This window comes from Oryctolagus cuniculus, chromosome 7 (genome assembly GCF_964237555.1).
Source record: "Oryctolagus cuniculus chromosome 7, mOryCun1.1, whole genome shotgun sequence".
In the NCBI taxonomy this organism is placed as follows: domain Eukaryota; kingdom Metazoa; phylum Chordata; class Mammalia; order Lagomorpha; family Leporidae; genus Oryctolagus; species Oryctolagus cuniculus.
The window spans coordinates 129,435,718-129,457,871 of NC_091438.1; the positions used below are offsets into that span (position 1 = coordinate 129,435,718).

General features: G+C 62.0%; 1 protein-coding gene across 10 annotated transcripts in view; it reads right to left on the minus strand.

The window, feature by feature from the left end:
* Positions 1-22,154, minus strand: part of PTPRF (protein tyrosine phosphatase receptor type F) — an 84,811-nt gene that overhangs the window by 7,627 nt on the left and 55,030 nt on the right. For 2 of the 10 annotated variants that reach the window (XM_051856577.2, XM_070078610.1), the window contains 17 exons: positions 21,667-21,936; positions 18,549-19,130; positions 18,255-18,391; positions 17,744-17,888; positions 13,820-14,125; positions 13,163-13,356; positions 10,486-10,512; positions 9,130-9,247; positions 8,463-9,041; positions 7,715-7,812; positions 7,263-7,516; positions 7,074-7,167; positions 6,269-6,484; positions 5,782-5,936; positions 3,494-3,609; positions 1,214-1,246; positions 471-568 (listed from right to left, as the gene is read on the minus strand). In XM_051856577.2, coding sequence (XP_051712537.1) covers positions 471-568; positions 1,214-1,246; positions 3,494-3,609; positions 5,782-5,936; positions 6,269-6,484; positions 7,074-7,167; positions 7,263-7,516; positions 7,715-7,812; positions 8,463-9,041; positions 9,130-9,247; positions 10,486-10,512; positions 13,163-13,356; positions 13,820-14,125; positions 17,744-17,888; positions 18,255-18,391; positions 18,549-19,130; positions 21,667-21,936 — 3,422 coding nt within the window. The remainder of the gene's footprint in view (positions 1-470; positions 569-1,213; positions 1,247-3,493; positions 3,610-5,781; positions 5,937-6,268; positions 6,485-7,073; positions 7,168-7,262; positions 7,517-7,714; positions 7,813-8,462; positions 9,042-9,129; positions 9,248-10,485; positions 10,513-13,162; positions 13,357-13,819; positions 14,126-17,743; positions 17,889-18,254; positions 18,392-18,548; positions 19,131-21,666; positions 21,937-22,154) is intronic. The other 8 variants (XM_070078611.1, XM_051856580.2, XM_070078612.1 and 5 more) reach the window with 8 other exon arrangements.

Sequence of the window (22,154 nt, forward strand, 5' to 3'; positions counted from 1 at the left end):
GGCAGGCCTGGCTAGGAATCCTGCTCTCCTCCTCCCCAGCCACTGACCCTGGGCGAGTCACCCCCGCTCTGAGCCTCCACTTTCCCATCTAACAATACCCGGATCCTCAGACTGGGAGGACACTCAGAGAGACGAGGATGCCGAGTGCCCAGCCTGGGGTGGGTCTGCAGCAAGTCTTAGCAGAGGCCAGCGAGGGCGGCTGTTATGACTGCTCCGTGCCTGTGACCCTGTGTGTGCGTGCCTCTGTGTGCATCTGGGCACGTGTCTGAGCGTCCAGACCAAACAGGTGCTCAGCCTTCCAAAGCCCCACCTGAGGTGACTGGTAGTGGACAAGGCCCAGGCCAGGCCCGGCCCCTAGGAGTCCACTTTCTGGATGGGCTGAGCCTCCTCTCTCTGCTGCGGGAAAGCCTGGAGCCCCGGACAAGAAGAGGCTTGAGCCAGGCACACAGCAAGACGTGGGGATGGCTCACCTCATACTCTTGGGAGAACTTGAGGCCGTCGTTGGCTTTGAGGCGTTCGATGTTGTCGGCCAGGTCAGTGATGGGAATGGGTGGGTGGTCTCGCATACCTGGGGGGGGCAGGCACACACAGGCAGAGTGAGCTGAGGCTTGAGTGGGGTGGCGGAGACAGCCCCGATGCGTGTATGTGCACATGGGAACACGTGTGACCATGGAGCACTTGGCACTGGTGGCATGGAAACGGCGGCACATGCGGCGACGGGGATGGTGGCTGGGGGTGGGGGTGGGGTGTATGTGCGCCGTGAGCACGCGGAGTGGGGGCACCAGGGTCCTGCCTGGCGGGTCTGCGCGAGAGGGCCGAGCGGCTTCCTCCCTCTCGGGCCGACAGCTGCCTCAGACAGCCCTCCTGCCCCTCACTGGCGCCGTTTGCCACGGCAGACTCGGTGACGCTGTGGATGGAGTGGGCACGAAGTACAGAGACAATGGCAGAGTGTGGGGGGGCTGGAGACAGGGCACCCAGAAAGGTGTCCGACTGAGACAGGAGGCTGGAGAGGAGGGGGCGGGGAAGAAACAGAACTGGAGGCAGAGGAGGGCAGAGAGGACAGCGGTGGGGGACAGCGGACAGAGTCGAGAAAGGGGAGGAAAGGGGAGAGGTGGGCTGAAGGGATGGGGGAGGGGAGGGGCAGGAGCCGCAGAGGCGTGGAAACAGACATGGAAGCCAAAGTATCCCCAACTAGGGAACTTTGAAAACTAACTTGAGATATTCGGGCAACTGGGGGCACTGGAACCTGCGGAGAAAAAACAGAAAACAAAACAACAAGGAGGCGAGAGGAGAGGGCCTGTTAACCTTTCCTGGTCCCTTGGAGCGGCTGGGGACCTGGGGAGGGGCTGAGAGCAGGAAGGGGCAGTGAGTGGCTGGGGGCTGTGGGAGGAGCCCTGGCCCCATCCGCCAGCACACATATGGCTGCTACACCTAAGGACACACTCTGACAAGCGCCACGGCAGGTGTGTGCTCAGCGTGGGAGGACAGGCTCCGACAGCCACGACGTCACCAGGGGCCATGGTCTTGGGGGACCACGGCCGGGTGTACAGCCTGTGGCTCCACCAGGCACAGCGCAAATGACTGTACCGACTTCAAACCGGCCTGGCCTGGGCTATCTGCAGAGGACTGCCACGTAGGATGAGGGGGGAAAATCCTATTTGCATCGCACACCCTCTGCTTCACGCTGTGCTCCTTCCCAGCTGGCTGTGGAAGTCTCTGCACGTGCCTGTCCCCTTCTCACCACTCCTCAGCTCACTGAAACACTCAGCCACCACACTCCCTCCGAGATCCCAGCTGCCGCAGCCGATGCACCTGCCTACTGGTCTCCCTGCCCCTCGGTCTGCCTGGCGGCCCCTCCCCCACCCCACCTTCCCCTGCAGGGGTCCTTCCTTCTTCATGCCTGCCCCCTGGGAGAGCCTGGGCTTGCTCCTCTGTGATGGCCACGTGCCGCTCGGCAGCTCCCACGCCAGCACGGTGGGTCAGGCCTGTGGGCCCGCAGCCGCCTGGACAGCACTCCCCACTGCTCAGCCCGCAGCGCTGGAGCCATACTCGCCTCCAGCTGCGATGCATAGATGTAAGCTCCAGTCCTGCTGTTCTGCCTCCTGCCTGCTGTTCCCGACTCGGTCCCTCTGTCCCCACTGTCGCCTTTCACACAGCAGCCTTCTAAATACTGCCCCAGGCCTTTCCTCCGCTCTACCATCCACACAGCAGCCCCTGCTGAAAGCCAAAACTGTCTCCCCGATACCCAAACGGCCGCAGCTCAGTGTCTGCGTTCCGCTGAGACTGACCTCTGCCCAACCCTGCAGCCACCCCTCGGTCCCATGCACTTGGCTCCCGGCCACGGCAACACCTAACACACATGAGGCTTCGGAGTGCGGCATGCGCGTCATGGAAGGGAATGACCTCCCACTGCCTTTCCTGGCCCAGGATGGACCTCCGCCCCAGTGCCTGGATGCCTCCCGGATCGCATCATGCTGGGCTGCCCCAGCCCGCCAGGCACACCTGCCCTGGGCAGTCAGTCCCTGCGTCGTGAGGAAGTTGAGGCTATCCCGAGAGGTCCCATGTGGCTAGCGCAGCTGACAGCCCCGCGGGACCCAGGCTGACTCAGCCAGCCGACGCCTACAGCTTCTTTCCTCTGAGGCCTAGGCTTTGGGGGCACCCAGTACCCAGGCATCCACCCAACTCCACCTCTGCAGTCAGAAAGGAGCCACGGATGCACAGAGACGAGTGCTTGGGCTGTGTCCAGGAACACTGCACCCCCACAAACAGGCGGGGCTGTACTGGCCCACCCTTGCTCTAAAGGACTCTCACTCTGGACAGTCGTTGCCATACAGCCCCTGGGTGTAGCCCTGACTCACAAGAAGCCACCACATACACAGTGCAAGGGACAAGGGAAGGGCAGGCCGCAGGGCTCAGATGGTCAGAGGCGGCGCTGTGATGGGAGCAGAGGCTCTGGGGTCCAGGACACACTCAGCACTGGGGAGGCCCTCCCGGGAGGTTGGCCTGAGCTAAGTCTGCTGGGCATGGGGGAGGAGGGACATCACGTGGCGAGTGGGCAGTGGACAGCTCACAAGTGACCAGGGAGGAAGCGGGGCACCAGGCTCTGGGCCGTAGTCCTCGTCCCTGAAGGCCAGACCTGGGGTCAGGGTGGCTACCCCTTCTCCTCACAGGGCCTGTGTGGAGGGGTCAGCGTACAGAAGCTGACAGTGGCCACCCTGTGATGTGGTTGTGGGTGCTAGGGAGGCTCCTCAGCCCATACTCAGAGGCCTCAACCACAGCCAGGGTGAGGGGATAAGCAGCCTAGAGGCTTCTGTGCCCAGGGCGCTGGTCCAGCTGCTGGGTATGCGCCCAAGTGAATGGGCACGGGAGAGGGCAGAGAAAGGCACAGAGAACAGGGGCCTGCAGCCCAGGTCCTTTGGTGGAGACCCCAGGGCCCGTGGAGCTGCCAGCTTGGACTGGGCCGGGGGGCAGGCAGGCGAGGGAGCTGCCCTACCTGGGGTCTGGTAGTTGAGCCTCCGCATCTCCACGGGGTCAGAGGAATGGGCCAGCAAAGAGTCCTTCAGCCCAACCGACTGCTCATCCTTTGATGATGGGGAGTGGGTCCTCTTCCTAAAGGGGCAGAAGAGGGGTCAGTGAGAAGCCAAGGCCCAGGCTGAGGACAGCGACGCAGGTCCCGGCCAGCAGCTTCACAGCCCCCACCGCCCCACCTCACCTGGGGTCTCTGAGCGTGGAGGAGCCAGGGGAGAGCAGCTTCGACATGAGAGGACACAGGGCAGGGATGGGGTGGGAGACAGCAGGAGTGTGGGGTGGGTGGAGTGGGCAGATCAGCGAGGGAGGAAGGGGTCGCGGAGGCTGGGGACTCCTTTGGATGGAAGTAGGTCACTGCTGGGCAGCGGCTGCTATCCCCAAGGCCACCAGAGCTGAGGCAGTGGGAGCCACCAGGAATAAACATGCAAATGACACATAAAATACGCAAACATCATGGGGGGACCGGGCCCCAGCTGTCTGGCTCTCAGGCTGCCAGGGTAAAGGCCCGCGGCAGCGGGGGAGGGGCGGGGACGGCGGCACCCTCTCCGGGCAGAGTCCTCTCTCGCTGGCCTCAGCTTCCCCAGCTGCAAGGACAGGGTCAGAGACAGACTGCAGGGGCCAGCTGCTGACAAACACTCAAGGGTCACCCGCGGGCCACAAACGTGTATGTCAGGAAGGCAGCGCCGTGTGACTGGGCTTGAGTGTGCGTGCGCGCAAGGCAGGACACGCTGGCCCGTGCTCTGCGTGGTGGGCCAAGTCAGTCTCCTGCAGCACCAGGGAACTTCTCAGGGGACCAGGCGCAGGGGGAAGGTTCTGGTGATTTCTGTGTACTCAGGCACAACTCACGAGCCCCAGGAAGGGGCTTGCTCTGTGCAGAGGTACAGGGCTGAACTTGTAAGAGAGCGATGGCGGGCGCCTGCCCCTGGAGCCAGGGAGGACTCAGCCCTGAGCTGGGGAGCCTGCTGCGTGGGTGGGTGCGAGGTGGGGCTTTGGCTCAAAGCACCATCCCTCCCTGCCGGCCCAAGGCGTGAGCAGGGATAAGTAGGCAGGGGCGTGGGAAGAGAAGGCTCCTACCTTTCTTGTTTACTAGGTCCCGAAAGACAGGCAAGGACAGAAGAAAGGAACGGAACGGTCAAAGTTTGCACCACACACTCTGCCCCGTGTGAAGTGGGGGGCACGGTAGGACCCGCACACAGCACCCACACAGCATTCACAGGGAGGCGGTGGACGCCAGGATCTAGGTGGGAGTGGAGGGGTGGGTGGGGGTGGGAAACACTCATCAGCAGTATCTACTCTGGGAGGAAGCAGCGGGGGTGGAGTGGGGAGAGACAGGGCAGAGGTCAGGGCACAGGAGCCAGGCACCATGCACAGCTGTGCTCAGACACACTCCGGCACACATCCGTCTACCAGGCGCTCGCTGCAGACTTGCGCGCTCCGCATGGCCAGCCACAGGCCCAGTGCCTTCCCAGGGAGCACCACGGGGGCCAGAGGTGGGACTGCACGAGGAAGGGTTGGGGCCGGGGGAGCCCTCACGGGGCACGGGAGCCTGTGAGTCTTCAAGGATGAGGCAGGTAGCAGCTGCATGGGGAGAGGGAGAGGCAGGTGTGCAGGTGGGGCTGGCCTGAGCTGGCCTAGGAACGGGCAATGGGCAACGGGCAACGGCTGGAGCTGCAAGGGTTGGGGCATCAGGAGGACCAAGCTGGGTTTTATCTCGGGAGTGGCAGAAAGGTTTTAGACACAGAATAGCAAACTGAGTCTTTGGAAGTATCTCTTGGGGTCTGGGAGGCGAATGGACAGGAGGGGCAGGTGGCGGCGGCTACTGGAGCGAGGGCACTGAGTGTGAGGCCGAGACAGCCAGGGATGTCAAGGAGTGTCTGCTAAGTGAGGATGTGTGGGCACGCGGGCTGCGGCTGGCTCTGGGTCTCCTGGGACCTAGTCTTCTAGGAACGGAGCAGGAAGGAAGGTGCTTAAGGTAGGAGACAGGAGAGGGTGGCATCCTGAGCTGAAGAGGAGACAGACATGCTCACGCCCACGGAAAGACAGACAGACGGACAGACGTGCCCCGAGATGCACAAGGAACAACACTCCATGAAGCTCTGGCTCCTCTCCACACCCAGGCTGATGTGCACAGAGGCCCCCGGACAGACACACAACGTGTGTACGCACGCGTACACGCCATTCCTGCCCTTCCTGGCACTGCACCCAGAGATGAGGGGTCAGCGGGGTCCCCAGTGCCCTCAGCACAGCACCCACCTCTTGAACAGCAGGATGGCGATGACGATGAGGATGATGAGGATCACCGCCAGCACGGGGCCTGTCACCCACAGCATCTCGGGCTCCTCCTGCTGCTGGGCTGGCGTCACCTGGATCACAATCTCATCCGAGTAGGGGCTGGAGGCAAAGCGCTTCTGTGGCCGGGCGGAGGGACAGTAGGGCCTGTGAGCCCCGTGTGAGAGCCCCAAGCCTACCCATCAAACCCGGAGGAAGGATTCTGGGGCTGGGACTCCCCTCCCAGGCCCTACGAAGCTGGCCTGAGCCTTGTCAACAAGGCTGGGCCCCGGAGCCAGATTAGGTCTGGCCTTCTGGAGCCTAGGGCCTAATGTCTTGGGCTCCCAAGTGCAGGTCCCAGGTCTCTGGGGCAGCCCCAGGCTGCTGCAGACCTGGGCTCTCGTGGTGGCTTGAGACTGGCCTAGCCACTCTTGGGTCTGGGGTGCTGAGGGCCAAACCGGCTCAGGCAGACCTGGTCCACGGGCTCCTTCAGAGAGGCGAGCACGAAGCACTGGTAGCTCAGGTCTGGAGACAGGGGCCGGTTGTAGAAGCCCCCGTAGTTCTTCTTGTCCCCCAGGGTAAAGGTCTCGGGGAGCACATCCACTTGAGCAGCCACATACGGCTTCAGCCGCTCCGCCTGCCGCCGCCGCCGCCGCTCCACGCCGGCCTGCTCGATGGCCTCCAGGAGCTGGGGGAGCAGAGTGAGGAGTGGTCAGGCAGGGCCTTGGAGCCACCGTGGGACCAGGGCCTGGACACCAGCCTCCTGGGCTGAGACTAAGGCCTACCTTCCATGTAAGGCCCTAAGCCCGACTCACCCTCAGCCCTCCCAGGACAGCACCAGCGCCGCGGTGCCATGCCTCCCGCCGGTTACTGGGACCAGGGAGGGCTGTCTCCACGTGGGCCGTGAGGACAGCACAGATTTCCAGCGTTCTGGGGACTACAGGCTGTTAGACTCACTCCTGCCTGCCCATGGTCTGTACCTTCTGTGAATTCTCGAGATTCTCCAAAATCTACAGGGCTCAGGATTCTCTAGCCCGTGGAGACAGCTCTACTGATGCCTAGCCCACAGGCAGCTCACCAAACACTCCCAGGGTCTGTCCCGCCATGTCCCTCTCTCTAGGAAGGGGGCAGGTGGCCCGCCAGGGAAGGCAGGAGAATGATTTCAGTTTAGGGAGTGAGTCAGGCGGAGAGTTTATGGGGGCAACACTCAGTGCAGGGAGGCCCTGGTCAACTGGTGCCTGGGGCCATCACTAGTGCCCCGTCCCCCGTACAGGCACCTCGTCCAGCTCCAGCTCGTCGGGTGTGCTCCATCTCGGGGCCAGCATGCTCCCGCCCACACGGTCGATGGGCACCACCACGATGTAGAACCACCTGAGAGGGCAGAGTCGGAATTAGGGCTGTCGGCGGCGGCGGCAGCCTGCAGCCCCTCCCTCTTCTCTGCCTCCCGAGAGGCCTCATCCCCACACCTGACCACCGAGGGGTCCTGCACACGCGGCATGGACAGGGAGAAGCGGCCGTCCTCTACGTAGGCAGACGCGGGCAGCGGCTTGTGGGGCAGGAGGTCGGGGGCTGTGCGAATGGACACGAGGTGCTGCAGGCCGCCCGCGCTGCTGCCCCGGTTCATCAGCACAAATGAGTACTCCGTGTTGGGCTGCAGGTCTGCAATCAGCTTCCGCATCGAATGCCCGTCCACCTCCACACTCTGCCCGTTGTACAGAATCTGCAAGGGGGCGGGGCACGGAGTGTGGCAGAGCCTCTGGGGTGAGGTTCCCCACCATGGGCCCGCAAGAATGCAGCATCACGCGCCCAAGCCCGACAAGCCTGCCTCCCAGATACGTGCACACGTGGGTCAGGACTGGGTAACAGCGCACAGCGGGCCTGGGTGGGCTGGGCTCGGCCGGCTGCGGCCCTTACCCACCCTGAAGGGCACAGCTGACTTGTAGGAGTCAGGGACCTCCCAGCTGAGCAGCACAGACGTCTTCATCGCAGCCGCCACCCGGAAGTTCTTGGCGAACACTGCGGAGGCACAAGGAGGGACAGTCAGCCTGGGCTTGGGCGGGAACGGGCCGGGAGGGCTCTCCACCAGGACGCCACGGGTGGAGGAGCACGGGGAGTAAGAATGGCTGCAGAGCACCGGGCCCCCACTCCTAGCCGGCTCCACACGGCACAGTTCAACTCCCAGGCGCACAGCGAGCACTGCACCGGGCAGGGGAGGCTGCAGCGCCCACGGCCGGAGTTTCCAAGGTGCGTGGGTAAAGGCTTGAACTCACAGACACCAGGCTAGGGCGGCCAGCGATGAGTGGGCTGCAGTCGTGAGACGCATGCGGCCGCACACCAGAGCGCGGTGCAGCACGTCCACTAGAGGTCAGCAGGTCACAGCCCCCAGAGATTAGTGTCACACACACCACAGATCGGTGGGTTGCACACCTGAGACCGGTGATGCAGTTGAAAGAGATCAGTGGGTCAAGGTCACGAGAGATTAGAAGGTCACACAGCAGTCAGTAGGTCAAGAACAGCAGAGGTCAGGGGTCACACACCCAAGAACGTGGCGCCCGTTCATCACTAGAGGTTAGTGGTCAGTGTCGGGAGAGACTGGAGGGTCACACAGCAGAGGTCCCCAGGCGCAGCCATGTGTGGGCAGGCGCCGCTGTGCCCGCAGCACACACCTTGCTCCATGGGCATGGTCCGGGACTGGATGCTGGGGCTGAGTGGGCCGGCGCCTTTGCTGGTGCGTGCGCGAACCTTGACGTCGTAAGTGGTGTCGGGCGTGAGGCCGGAGAGCGTGAGGCGTGTGTCGGCGGTGACGTTCTGCAGCTCTTGCTGGCTGTTGATGTCGCGGTACACCACGGTGTAGTTGGTGATGCGCCCGTTCCTCTCCGCTAGCACTGGCGGGTCCCAGGCCAGTTCCGTGGTAGACGTGGTCAGTCCTATCACGCGCAGGTTCTGCGGGAAGCCGCTGGGCACGTCCTCGGGGGTTGTGATCTCCTTCTCGAACTCCTCACCTGGGCCAGCCCGGTTCTTGGCAGCAAGCCGGAAGATATAGGTGGCTCCCTTGTGCAGGCCGGTGACCGTAAAGTGCTGGTCATCCTTGCCAAAATCTATGGTGTTGGGCCGCACCTCGTCGGCCCGGCGGTACTGCAGCCGGTAGCCCAGCAGCTCTCCAGGCAGCTCCTTGGGTGGGTGCCACTGGAGCAGCGCGGTGTTCATGGCCGTGGTGCTGACCATCATGGTGGGCCGGCCTGGGACTGAACAACCACGCACTGGCCTCTGGCACTGCCCTCCCTGCCACCCCTCCACCCCCACCCCCAGCTCTATCCCCGGCCCCTCACGCACCGGCCCCTGTGGTCGTAACTATCTTGGGCTTGCTTCGGGCACCGTCCCCTTTGGTGGTGTAGGCGGCAACAGTAATGGAGTAGGTGGTCTCCGGGGTGAGGCCGCTGATGGTGGTTTCCTGGGGGAGGAGGCGGGGCCCATTCCCATCAGAGTGCAAGGAGCAGCCAGACTGTCAGCCACGACAGAGCCCTAGCCTGAGCGGGACCCCGGGGCACACAGGGCCAGAGGGCACAGGAAGTGGGCTATGCAAGGCTGGACTCTGCTGGAGCCAGGGCAGGCAGGTGGGATGTGGGCTTGGAGGGCAACATCCTTCCTGGGAGCAGACAGCTCCTTCTTCCTTTCAAACGAGAACAAAGGCCACACAGCTCCCTCTGCTCCATCGTGCTGCCAATGATGCTCCATGAGGCCCTCACACAATCCATGCACACAGGGCACAGGCCTCACACGCCCCCAGCACTTTGCAGGGTTCTTGGCTTGCACATGCACATGGTCTGTAGCCCCTGTGTAAGCAGGTGCAAGGTCACCTGTGCATGCTAGTAAAGGCACGGACTCATATGCATGCGTGCACACACAGGGCCAGGCACTACCCTGTAGGATCAGGTCAGGACCCCAGCTGACCACACTTGGGCTGTGGGCTGCATCTGAACATCTATGAACTGCCAGGAGAAGAGCGAGACAGGGAGCCGAACAAGGAAGCCCCAGCAGTCAGTCAGGGCAACTCTGCTCCTCACCCATCTCCAGCAGAGACATTACTTCCGGACATGCGGAGAACACCACGGGGGCCAAGCCACACCACACAGAGGGAAGAAGGGGAAGGAGGGAGGGTCACCGTGCAGTGGAACAGAACTGTCACCACCAACTCTGGCATCCCTCCAGCTCTGAGCCTCGAGCGGGGTCACAGCAGCCACCACCAACCCCTCGCAGGCCCCCTCCTGCCCCGGCTGGAGGTTCACCCAGGGCTGGGGCTCCAGAGCGCACCAATGCCAGAACCGGCTCCCCAGACTGCCCTCCCAGCCTGGGCCCCGAGCAGGTGATTTTTCACTCCAGGGATCAATAGGGCCAAACGATCAGGATTGGATTTAACTCCATCCCCGTCTGGCCTGAGCAGGGGCCGGACCCTGGTCGATCAGGAACATTGGCCTCAAATTGCTGCTCGACAGGCGAGAAGCGAGGATTAGAAGAAATGCCAATCGCTGCTCAGCTCGGGGCTCGCGCACAAATGCCAATTTTCTCCGGATGTGGCTGGTGCCCTGTGGATCTTGGCAGTACAGGCTGGGAGGGAAGGAGGGAGAGGGCGGTGTCCCACGAGCCCAGCCTGACCCCGGTCTTGCCCGCGCTCGCACACCTGTTACTTACATAGTCCTCGGACTCCTCTGGCTGCCACTGACCGCGGGAAGAAAGAGAGAAAGGGAGACAGGATGGTAAAGGCCTCTGGCCTGGAGGGGGCTTGGCCCAGGAAGAACACATGGCGCCTCAAGCCTCTCAAGTGCTCATGGGGGTAGCAGCCCAGGGCCGCACCCCATCCAAAGACTGACCGCCAGCTGAGCTGATGGTGCGGAGGACAGCCCGCAGGGGGAGGGCTCGCTGACAGCTGGGATCAGGGAACTCCAGCAGAGGTGCTTTCAGAGAGAGGCTGCTGGACCTGGAGGGTGGGCGCGCCGGCTCAGGCCGAGGGGAAGGAAGACATGGAGGAGCGAGTGGGGTTGCCACGCACCTGGGCTTGCCTGGGCCAGTTCTGGCCTCCACCTGTTGTCATGCTTTGATTATTCAGTGTCTCCTATCCACTCTCAAAAATATCCCCATTGGGACATTACAGTCACCCTGGGCACACGGAGTGTTCCGCTGCTGTGCTGGGGTGGGTGCTGGCAAGGCTAGGCTGGCCAGCGAGATTATGAAGGCTTGAGTGCCCAGCTGAGAACCTGGGCCTTACTGCATGGGCACAGGTCCTGCCTTGGGTGCCTGACAACTCAAGGTAAGAAGCAGGTTGCAGGGCTGGCAGTGCTATTTCTTGGTAGGCCCTCCTTTAGGCCATTGGTGCAGGCAGGCACAATACAACTAGACAGATGGAGGCCTGCATTCTGAGGCCCTATGGCACTGAAGGGCTAAGGGATGGCCAGCCAGGGAGACCTTGGGGTCTTTGCAGTGCTGGTCCAGCCTCTGTCCACTGGTTCCAGGGCCAGGTGGCCTTAGTTTCTCCTGTTCCGAGAAGCTCTGCTGCAATGTCCTGGAACTGAATATGGGAGGAGGAGGCTGGACAGGTCCCTAACGGCCTCAGCCTCTTACAGCGTGTGGCTGCTGGGCCCACCTGGTTCGAGTTTCCTTGCCTTTGAGGAGACCTGTGCTGTCCAAGCCAGGCCTGGGCATGGAACCTCCCCTGCGTCAAAGGCAGGGCCAGGGAGAGGGAAAGACAAAGACGGTGAAACAAAACAGAGAGAGCGAGGAAAGCAGGGTCCAGACGAGTGGCAGACGGAGGATAGGAAACGAGGAAGGGGCTGGGCCAGACCGGACCAGCCTGGGAGGGAGGGAGGCCGGCCCGATCGGGGGAGACCGTGACCACTTCTGGGGGGTGGGGAGGAGCATGAACCGTGTGGTTCCTCACTGATGGGGCCCTCAGCTGAGCAGATGGTGCTGTTGGGAGAAGGGAGACAGGCTGTGGTGCCCTTGACTGGGACGTGCGGGGACAGCTGGGCCCTGTGGCCAGGCCGGGACCTGGCCCCATCTGCTCCACCGCTGGCTGAGAGCAGACAGCTCTCCAAGGAGGCGTGAAGCGCAGGGCCTCCATCCTCAGTTGTCCCCGTGGAGCCTGCTCTCGGGTTTACTCCCCATCGTGGATCTCTGCAGCTAAGGGGACAGAGCCCCTGATCCTTTGGCCTGACTCCCTTCCAAACCAGCTGGGACCAGAAGGGGGCACCCCACGTGGTGTCTCTGGGCTGTGGACGGGAGGGCTGGGAAGGAGCCCATTCCTGGGATATTTCTGGGTGGGTGTGTCTGCAGAGGAGCCCTGGACCTGGCCCAGGAATGCAGGACACACCCGCCCACCTCCTCCAGCCCTGGACCCTCAGCACCGGGCAGGGGAAGAGGGCATCCTCTGGCAGAAAGGAATTCCTCTTCAGAAGGCTGAGCCTGGGGAGGCAGGAAGGCTTGTGCTGCGTGGGTGAGAACGCAGGGCACTGGCAAGGGCCAGGCTCCACCCACCGGGCCGCTCAGTGCCGGGTCCCGAGGACCAGCAGGGTCTTCCGCAGTCAATCGGGAGGGGGCTCTCATGACAGCCGTGGCCCCTTCCCAGGTCCAGAGACTTGGCTTCCTATCTAAGCTCAGCCGCCCACGTGCTAGGTAATTCTGCCACTCACTGAACCTCCCAAAGCTCCAGGTTCCTCATCTGAACAGGGTATCTGGAGCTCAGACTTCCCCCAGGGACCTCACCCCGCACTCACAGGCAGAACCATCAGCCCCAGGAAGACGGAGCAGAGCCCCAGAAAGCAAACATCGGCCCGGCCAACCACCCGGGGCCAGCAGCACAGCAACACCAGTGAGCTCTGCAACAACCACTGGCCCAAGGCCTGGGGCCGGGGTGGGGGTAAGTGCCAAGGAGCCCCTCCCTGCCTCCTGCTGCGGAGGGCACAGCAGTGGAGCCCAGTGCTCCAGCGCTGTCTGGGAGGACGGTGGGCACAGCCCCAAGGCCGAGTGAGTGTGCTGTCTCCGTATCAGGAAGGCTGAGGCTGGGGTCTGTGAGTGCCGGTGGTTGAGCCACAGACACTTTACCAGGCTGGGACCGTTAATATCAGGGTAGATGGGGCTGGCACAGATGCAAGACAGAGGAGGGAGCGGCCTGGAACCTGGCCCTCACCTCCTGATCTCAGGGCCTCCCACCCAGGACGCAGCAAGGCATCGCCGTACCCTTAGCAAGCAAAGGTGGTCACAGCACCTCTGAGAACACACAGAGCGGGGTGGGCGTGCAGCTACTCTGGGTCCCACAGAGAAAGCAACGCAGGCTGCTCTCTGCTTTCCACTCCCCCCACCCCCGATGGCACACCTGGGCCTCAGCCAGCATGACGTCCTGGATGACGGGCGGGCCCCGGGGCTCGCCATTCTCCAGCCGCACGTAGGTGACCTGGTAGCCGCGGATCTGGCCGTGCTGCTTGCTGGGGACAGGCAGCTTCCAGGAGACATGCACGGCAGTGGAATTCAGCGGCTCCACCTCCACCTTCCGCGGTGGCCCACTGGGCACTGGGGGTCAGGTGGAGAAGGAAGGAAGGCAGTCAGGCCTGGTGCTATGGATCCCGGCTCGGGTGGGTTCAGCACTCTCCAGGGCCTGGCCTCTGCACCCTACTCCCCAGGTAGCTCCTTTAGCCCGTCCATCCTGGCAAGGAGCATGAGGGTTTCCTCTGGCCACTGTGGCTTAGAGCCCAGGAGTAGCCCTCTGGCAGGGCAGACACAGGGAGGTGCAGGGGACGGGTGGAGGCACCCAGGCCTTCGACTACCCCAAACTCAGCACACAGGCTGTCAGCCGGTGCTTCCCCTGCAGCCTTTTGAGGCTTTGCTACCCTGATGTTTAGGTCCACGTGGCACATCAGCTCCAGCTCCATTAGGCCTGGGCTGGTGGAGGGGCAGGCAGAAGCCCCGGGTACCAGTGGGTGGCATCTGGGGCAGCGGGTCTTCCCTGCCCACCCCTCCCAGCACGGCCGCCTACCGTCCTCGTCGGTGCGCACCAGCACCGGGCTGCTCTCGGGGCCAGGGCCCACGTCCGTGTGTGCCCGCACCCACACCCGATACTCCGTCCACTTCTCCAGGCCCACCAGGTCCCAGCTGGAGCGCTCGTGCCCGATGCCGTCCACCACATGACGCCCGCGGTCCTCGCCGTCCACCGCCTCGTAGGCCACGGAGTACTGGGTGATGATGCCGTTGCGGCTGTCAGCCGGTGGTGGAACCCAACTTACCCGGACCGTGGTGGAGCCCGCACTCACGCACGTCACCTTCTGGGGAGGGGCGGAGGGGGCTGGGGAAGACAAATGGAGGGAAGCAGGCAGATGGAGGGTGGGGGTCGCAGGCACGGCGACTGAGCCACAGTGGATGGGAGACTCACCCAGGCAGGCCACCCTTAGTGCTGACATGGCCATCCCAGGGTGCCTCTGGCCAGGCTGCCGCCACTGTCGCCGACGCGGCCTGCTGTCTCTGAACTGCTGGCTGCTCCTCCCTCTCTCCCTCCCTCCCTGTCCCTCCCACGCACACAGTCTCTCTCACACACATATGGAATTCTAACACAGCGTCTCTCCCACACATATGCCGTCTCGCACAAAACATACACGCTGTCAGATACACGCGCATGACCACATGTGGAGAACGGCTCTGCACCTGCTGTGCCCTGGGCTCTTCTGTTCTGAGGACAAGGTGGCCCGGGGACTCTGTTGGTGTGAGGCTGCCCTGACCTGTGCCTGAGCCATGGGTAACCAGACGGGAGACCAGAGTGACAGAGGCGGCCAAGAGCTCCTGGCTCACGTCTAGCAGGTCCCTGGGGGTTAGGAGGCAGGTGAGAGCCCTTCTTGTGCCCAGCAACACTCCTAGAATCTATGCCACCAAAGACGCTGCTACCAAGGCAGGGGGCTGCTTCTCCATCCCAGTCCTGCCACCACCCCTGCCCAGGGATGGTGGCAGCCACCTTGACTCACCAGGCTTTCTCCTCTTCTGCACAGCTGTGGTCACGCCCTGGGCATGGCCTTACCTGTGGCCTCCTGCCTCTTCTCCCAGCCCAGCTGCTCAAGGCCCCAGCACTGCACCTGCTTGTCAGCCCCTCGGGGCTCCACCCATCCACCCTCATCCTGACTACCCTCCATAGTCAGCTTTCACTCCAAGGTCTACCTGCTCTCACTCTCACCAATATCTAAAACTCCCTCACTCCCTGACCCTCCTGTTGCCTGCCTGGCTGCCCTGCACCCAGCCTGAAAGAACCCTCTGCTTTCTCCACAGTGGCACTGGGGTGGACATCAACAAGTGGCCTCCTCCGCACGCTGCCCTTCTGGGACACCTCCCCAGTGATCTCCCGGGGCCCTCTGCTGCCTGCCTATTCTCTGCCCAGCACTCTGCCGCTTAGCACAGAAGACACAAACCTCCCTAGGCCCTCCCAAACCTCAGCTCCCTCTGCCGGCAGGACCCCATCACCCACTTTGTGGAGGGACACAGCCTGCCTGCAGAGGCACACGTGGCTTCCTGCTGTCACACCTGCCAACCTCACTGCAGCAGCACCGGATCCCTCTGCCCACAGGACAGAGAACCACCCTGTCGGAGGCGGATCTGCCCGCTGCCTGAGCTCCGCCCACTCCCCTCCACTGCTGGAGGCTCCACTATTTATCCTCTTTCCTGTGGCTTCCAAATGGCACTGAAATACCCTTAAAACTATTCCGTCTTAAAAGATCCCACGGGGGCCAGCACCCCATATGGATGCCGGTCTGAGTCCCAGCTGGTCCACTTCTGATCCAGCTCCCTGCTAATGCGCCTGGGAAAGCAGCAGAAGATGGCCTAAATCCTTTGGCCCCTGAACCAACGTGGGAGACTGGGAAGAAGCTCCTGGCTTTGGACTCTCTCTCTCTCTCTGCCTCTCTTTAACTTGGCCTTTCAAATAAATAAATACATACATACATATTAAAAAAAAATCCCATCTCAGCCCCAGGGTCCACTCCAGTGACAGGTATACTTCTGAGCTCTGAGCTTGCGGTCTCCTTCTTGAGCTCCCCACAGGCCTCGTGAAACTCCGTGGGCTGCAGACACCTCCACGATGCTGATGCAGATCTGCCCCTCCACCCTGCTAGACTGTGTTCCTCTGCTCCAGCCCACTCCCACAGGGTCTGTTCTACTTCCTGAAACTTTCTCTTCTCCCAACCTCCGAGACACAGCCCCGCCTCCATTCCTTCTGCTCAGGGTCATCCACTGCCCGGCCAGGCCCGGGATTCCCCCAGCCTGCCAACCATCACTACTTGCTTGGCACTCGGATTTTGAATTTGGGCGTCTGAGACCAGGTTCACTCTTGGCACCTGCTCCTGTCCCATCTCCTATCCTAATTGGCACCAGCCTCCTTCCAAACCTAACCAAACAAGCGTCACCTACACATTCCTCTCCCTCAGGCCCCTACTCTCACCCTACCCCCACGTCCTGATCAGCCAGCGTCCCCAGTTCAGACCCACCGCCTCTTGCCTAGACCAGTGCAAAGCCTCCTATCTGGTCTCCACTCTCTTCTCTGAATGCCTCACACAGCAGCCCAGCCAGCCAGGTCTCAACTGCCACGGGTCCAGAGGCTGCTCCGGCCACACTGCTCACCCTCTGGCCAAGACCCCACGCCAACTTCGGGGCTGTAGAACCTGCAGACCCTCCGCCTGAGCCCTTTGTCCCTGCTTGCCCCGAAGATGTGCGCCCTCTCCAGGCAGCCATCTCGGGCTAGACCATAGTACCGTCACATTGCCATTCCACCCTGCTCATCTCTGCCTCCCCTCTTCACACACAGGTAACTGAGGCTCATCCGGGCAACTGCAGGTGTAACGTGTGTCTGCCCCACTTGAACGCAGGACCCCTGCGGTCAGGGCGGACGGCCTGGCCCCCAGCAGGTACTTCCAGAAGGGGTCCTTTAGCAGGAGGTCACAGGTAGCCAGCCTCTGAGCAGAACCAGTCCCTACATACACAGTCCCACATCACACAGACCTCACAGACCCTGCCACGGGTACGGTCAGCACAGGGCATCATAGTCTCAGTCCTGTGACACCACCCAGCCACAGCCTGGCCCTGCTGTCGCCCAGAGCGTCACAGGGGCCTGCTGCAGCTGTCTGAACAGGATCAGAGAGGTTGTCCAGTGGCACTGTAGTCACACACACTCTTGCTCTGTCACTTGGCGAGCTACAGGGGCCCACAGACATGGTCACAGGCAGAGACCAGAGTCATTCAGAGACACGGGCACGCCAGGGACCCCCCCAACACACATGCATAGCTGTCACACGGCCGGGAGTCTGGCACGGTCACGAGCACATAGCCACAGCATCAGTCTCACACATGGCAGCATAGAGCAACACACAGAGCCACCCAGCTGTCACACAAACAGCACTGCACACAGGCCCCTGGCCACGTGGTCCCACACAAAGGCATGTGGGCACACTGCCACCGCGTCACATTCTCACGGACCTGCCCGCCTGCAGTCGGCCCTGCGGCTCACACGTGGTTCTCATGGTGGGGGACGAGAAAAGGGGGTGATGGTGAAACATGATGTGGGACACGGGGAGGGAAGAGAGCCACTGAAGCGGGTTTGGGACGTGGCAGACCCAGCACTGAGGACGGCCTGGCCACTGGGAGGGCCGTGGAGGGCGGAGATGAGTCACGGACACAAAACTTACCTGGGCAGGGTGTGGGAGGGCATGGGGGTCAGGCAGGAGTCTGGGCAGGGAGCAGGGAGGGGCAGCAGCCACCTGGACACACTGGGGCACTTACCTGTCCCTCTCCTAGGGTCCAGACCCACAGTCTAGATCAGAGTCCAGGGCAGGGCCCAGCAGACCCGACCACCCACCTGGCTGAGTGTGTGTGCATGTGTGTGTGTATCCCAGTCCAGGAGTGATAGACAGTAGCCCCTGGAGACACTTACTGGACTGTGCTGTGCGGGCCTCAATAGTGGGGGTGAAGACGCCCACTCCCAAATCGGAGCGGGCAGCCAGCTGGAAGCGATACAGTGTGTCAGGTTTCAGGTCCTCTAGGGTGTAGGAGGAGGTGGGGTCGAAGGTCACCTTGTGCTGAAAGAGTAGGAAGCATGCACTGACCACTCTGACCTCAGACGTCACCCCCACCACTGCCCGGGTCCCAAGGCTAGCTCTGTGGCACAAGGCCACAGGGACTCCACAGGCTATTTACAGCCAAGTCCATAACACACAGGCCACAGGACCCACCAAGGGCAGATGGCCCCAGGGGAACTTGTGGGCACCTGCCATTGTCACGGGAGCCACAGAGCTCCCTCCACAGAGGGTGGGGGCCCTCAGAGCTTCGCCCCTGCTCACAGCCTCGCCACAGAGCCCCAGAGAGCTGCCCAGGTGAGCCCGGCGTGCGTGGGTGCTCAGGGCCCAGGAGGTGCTCCTCCCGCCCTTTCCCCAGCTCCGGCTCACCTGCTGGCCTTCGTCCTCGGCGGCCCAATACACCAGCTCGTACTTGACAATCCGCTCCTGCGGGGGCAGCAGCCACGACAGCTGGATCCTGGTGTCGGACTCAGCCTCAGCCTGGAAGTCCGCAGGCTGTGCAGGCACTGCAATACCCCCCAACAGGCGTCAGCCTTGCAGAGCCCCGGGAACAAGAAGCTGCAGACCCTCACCCTGCCTCCCAGGCAACCAGCACCCACGTCCTCCCCGGAGCTCCCCACTCAGCCTGTCCAGCCGGCGCTTAGCACTCACGCCCCTACCTACCTCCCTGCTGCGTCTTGACCTGGATGGTGGGGCTGGGCGGGCCGTCGCCCACGGCGGTGAAGGCGAGCACGCGCAGGCTGTAGGTGATGCCGGGCAGCAGGCTGCCCACGGTGGTGAGGAGGCCTGCGTCGGTGTTGTGCTTGTGCCAGGCACTCAGGGGCCGGCGGGAGTCGGGAGTGTAGTAGACGCGGTAGCCCCGCACCAGGCCGTTGGGCTCCTCAGGTGGTTCCCACTGCACTAGCATGGTGCTGGCGCTCAGCATGCGGGCCTGCACGCGGCGCGGCGGGCTGGAGGGCGCCTGTTCACCTGTGCGCGCCCGCACGGCCTCGCTGGGAGGCCCTCGCCCAATGCTGTTCACGGCCAGCACGCGGAAGGCGTACTCTGAGAACGGGCTGAGGCCGCCGATGCTGTAGCGCGTGGTGGCCACACCATCCACCTCCTGGAAGGGGCCCTCGGTGCCTGTCGCACGGTACTGGATGCCGTAGTAGGACACGGGCTCTGAGTTCCCGGAGTCCCAGGTCAGGGTGACGCTGGTGGCAGTCGTCTCTGTCACCACGACATCGACCGGCGGCTTTGGCAAAGCTGAGGACAAAGTGCAAGGCTCAGGGTTGCCTGAGGTCAAGACCCCAGGGGCCACCCCAACTCTTGGGGATCATCCCAGTACCTCATGCACCCCCCAGAATATGACCCACAGCCCACCCTCAAGAGCGGCCTCTGAGGGCTGAGTGGGGGACAGTGGCCAGGCTGGTCAGTGACCTCGGGGGCAGGTACACAGGTCACTTCTGGGGCTCACTGGATCCTCACATCAGCCCACATGAGCCACCTAACACACAGACTGGGAGGTGACGTGGCCTTGGTGGGCAGAAAGCACCCAGGCTGGGCAGCAGAGATCTGCACCTGAGCCGGTCCGTGTCCACCCAGTGGAGAGTGTGTGCAGGGTGGTGGGAGGTGAGACAGCGCCTATGGACTTGCCCCGGAGTTTAGGAGGAGTGACGGGGCACCTGCTGCTCGGCTCAAGTTTAAGGAGGTAAAGACCCAGGTCCACAATCATTCCACGGGTGAGCACTAAGTGTCTGCTCAGTGCCAGGCACTGGGCTGGGGCTGAGGCCACAGAGCCACACGTCACACTGCTGCTCCCAGGGAGTTCATGCTCCAGCGAGACACAGAAAGTGAGTCAGTAACAATGACTCTGATGCCTGCAAGGACTGCAATCCAGAAAGATCCAAGGACTCCTGGGATGAGACGACCAGGGAGAGAAAGCATTACAGAGCTGAGACCCGGAGGGGGAGATGGAGCCAAGGACGGGAAGGGCTGGGCAAGGGGGGAGGGAAGAAGAGCATAGTGTGTCTGAGCGCCTGTGCGCACTGCGGGCAGGATGCCAGTGGCCTGGAGACCACAACGAGGGCCCCGCCATGTCCTTGGAGCACCGGGAGCCACTGAAGGTATTTCTGCCTTTAAGAGGGAGTCACTTGATCTGGGTTTACTCGTTTTTACAAAGGCCACCTAAGCTGCAGCACGGAGGCAGTGAGCCCAGGAAGGACCCTGTGCAGGTGTGCTACTCCCCTATCACATCTGTGTGGCTGTCCCCAGAGCCCTAGGAGAACCTGCTTATCCTATGGCTGCTATTTTCCCACATTCTTCTGGCTTGGAGGCAGCAAAACCTGAAGGTGTGGGGTGGGCATTTGGCCCAGCAGTAAAAATGCCAGTTGAGATACCCACATCTTCTGGGGTCAGCATTGTGGCAGTGTTTAAGCGGCTGCCTGTGATGCTGGCAGACCAGGCGAGTCTTAGCTGCTCCACTTCAGACTCAGCTCCCTGCTAATGTGCCTGGGAAAGTGGCAGAAGATGGCCCAAATGCTTGGGCTCCTAGCACCCACCTGGGAGACCCAGATGGAGTTCCTGGTTCCTGCCTTGGGCCACAGGACAATGTCCCCATTTAGGGAGTAAACCAGCGGATGGAAGATCTCTCTTTTCCTGTTTCTCCTTCTCAAATCAATCAATCATTCTTTTTAGAGGGGCAAAGGGGAAGGGCAGGCATGGCATAATGGGTAAAGCCACCACCTGCATGCCAGCATCTCATAAGGGTGCCAGTTCGAGTCGTGGCTGCTCCACTTCCAACCCAGCTTCTTGCTATTGCACCCAGAGAAGCAGCAGAGGAAGGTCCAAGACCTTGGGCCCCTGAACCCATGTGGAAGACCCAGAGGAAGCTCCTGGCTTCAGCCTGGCCCAGCCCCAGCCATTGTAGCCATTTGGGACGTGAACCAGAGGGTGGAAGATCTCTTTCTCCGTAACTCTGCCTTTTTTTTTTTTTTTTTTTTTTTGTTTAAAGATGCCTATGTCCCATATGTGAGTGTCTAGGTTTGATTCCCAGCTCCAGATCCCGACTATCGCTTCCTGCTATTGCAGACCCTGGGAGGCAGCAGTGATGGCTCAAGTAACTGGCTTCCTGCTCCCCAACATGGGAGACCTAGTGTGAATTCCCAGCTCCTGGCTTTGGCCTGGTCCATCCCTAGTTGTTGAAGACATTTGGGGAGCTTTCTCTCTAATAAATAAGCTTTGTCTCTAATAAACAAACATTTTGAAGATGTACTCATAATTTTCTTCAAAAACAGTAACCCAAGGGTCTGGGACTATGAGGGGGTTATCAGCAAGTGCACGGAAGACGCATATTGTGAAAAAATGCAATTTCAAAATTTTTTGTGCCAAGACAGTCTTCTAATTCCATTTCCACTAACTTTCTGAAGTACTTGTATGGAGTGGTTAGCAGGGCAGGGATTCAGATCACCCAGGGTTCAAGTGTCTGGCCTGTGACCCCCAGCCAACGATGCTGCCTCTCTGTGCCTTGTTTCCTGCATTTGTAAGATGACAACATTAAGAGCCTCTCATTCCCAGGTAGCACAGGGACTAAGCAGAACAAACCATGGTGACATGACGCCTGCCACCAAGAACTCAACACAGGTTAGCGGCTCTCATTAAGGCTGCCACCAATAAGACAGGGGCCGGGGGCAGTCCAAGCTGGGTGCCCAGGAGAGGCCGAGTCCTCAGGCTGCCTGTGTGCACAGCACCCAACTCACGCTTGCCTGCCGGGCCGCTGGCACCAGGCACCTGTCACACTCACCTTTCACGGTGACCTGGGCTGTGGCCTCAATCATGCCCAGCGAGGAGATGGCCACACAGGTGTAGTTGGCTGAGCGCGTGACCCCGCTGAGCTCCAGCACATTGCGGCCGACGGGCATCTCGTCCTCCTTGGTGAGCTCCTCGGCCCCCATCATCCACTTCACGTAGGGCATGGGCGCACCCACGGCGACACACGTCAAGTTCACGTTGCCACCTGGCATCACCTCCTGGTTGCTGGGAGGGATGGAGAAACGAGGAGCCACGCGCCGCACTGTGGGAGGAGGGAGAGAGGCACTCATGGGCCGTGCAGGGCACGAGGGCGGATGCAAGGGCAGGGGCCCCTCATCCAGAGCCAAACCCACATCAGAGGCAGGAGGGGTGGCGTCCCCGACCCGGCTCCCCACCTCCCAGCCCGCTCTCCCTCTAGGAGTCGCCCCGCCCTCAGGGACCATCTGGAGCACGTCTTACTCAGCAAGCGCTCTCGCGACC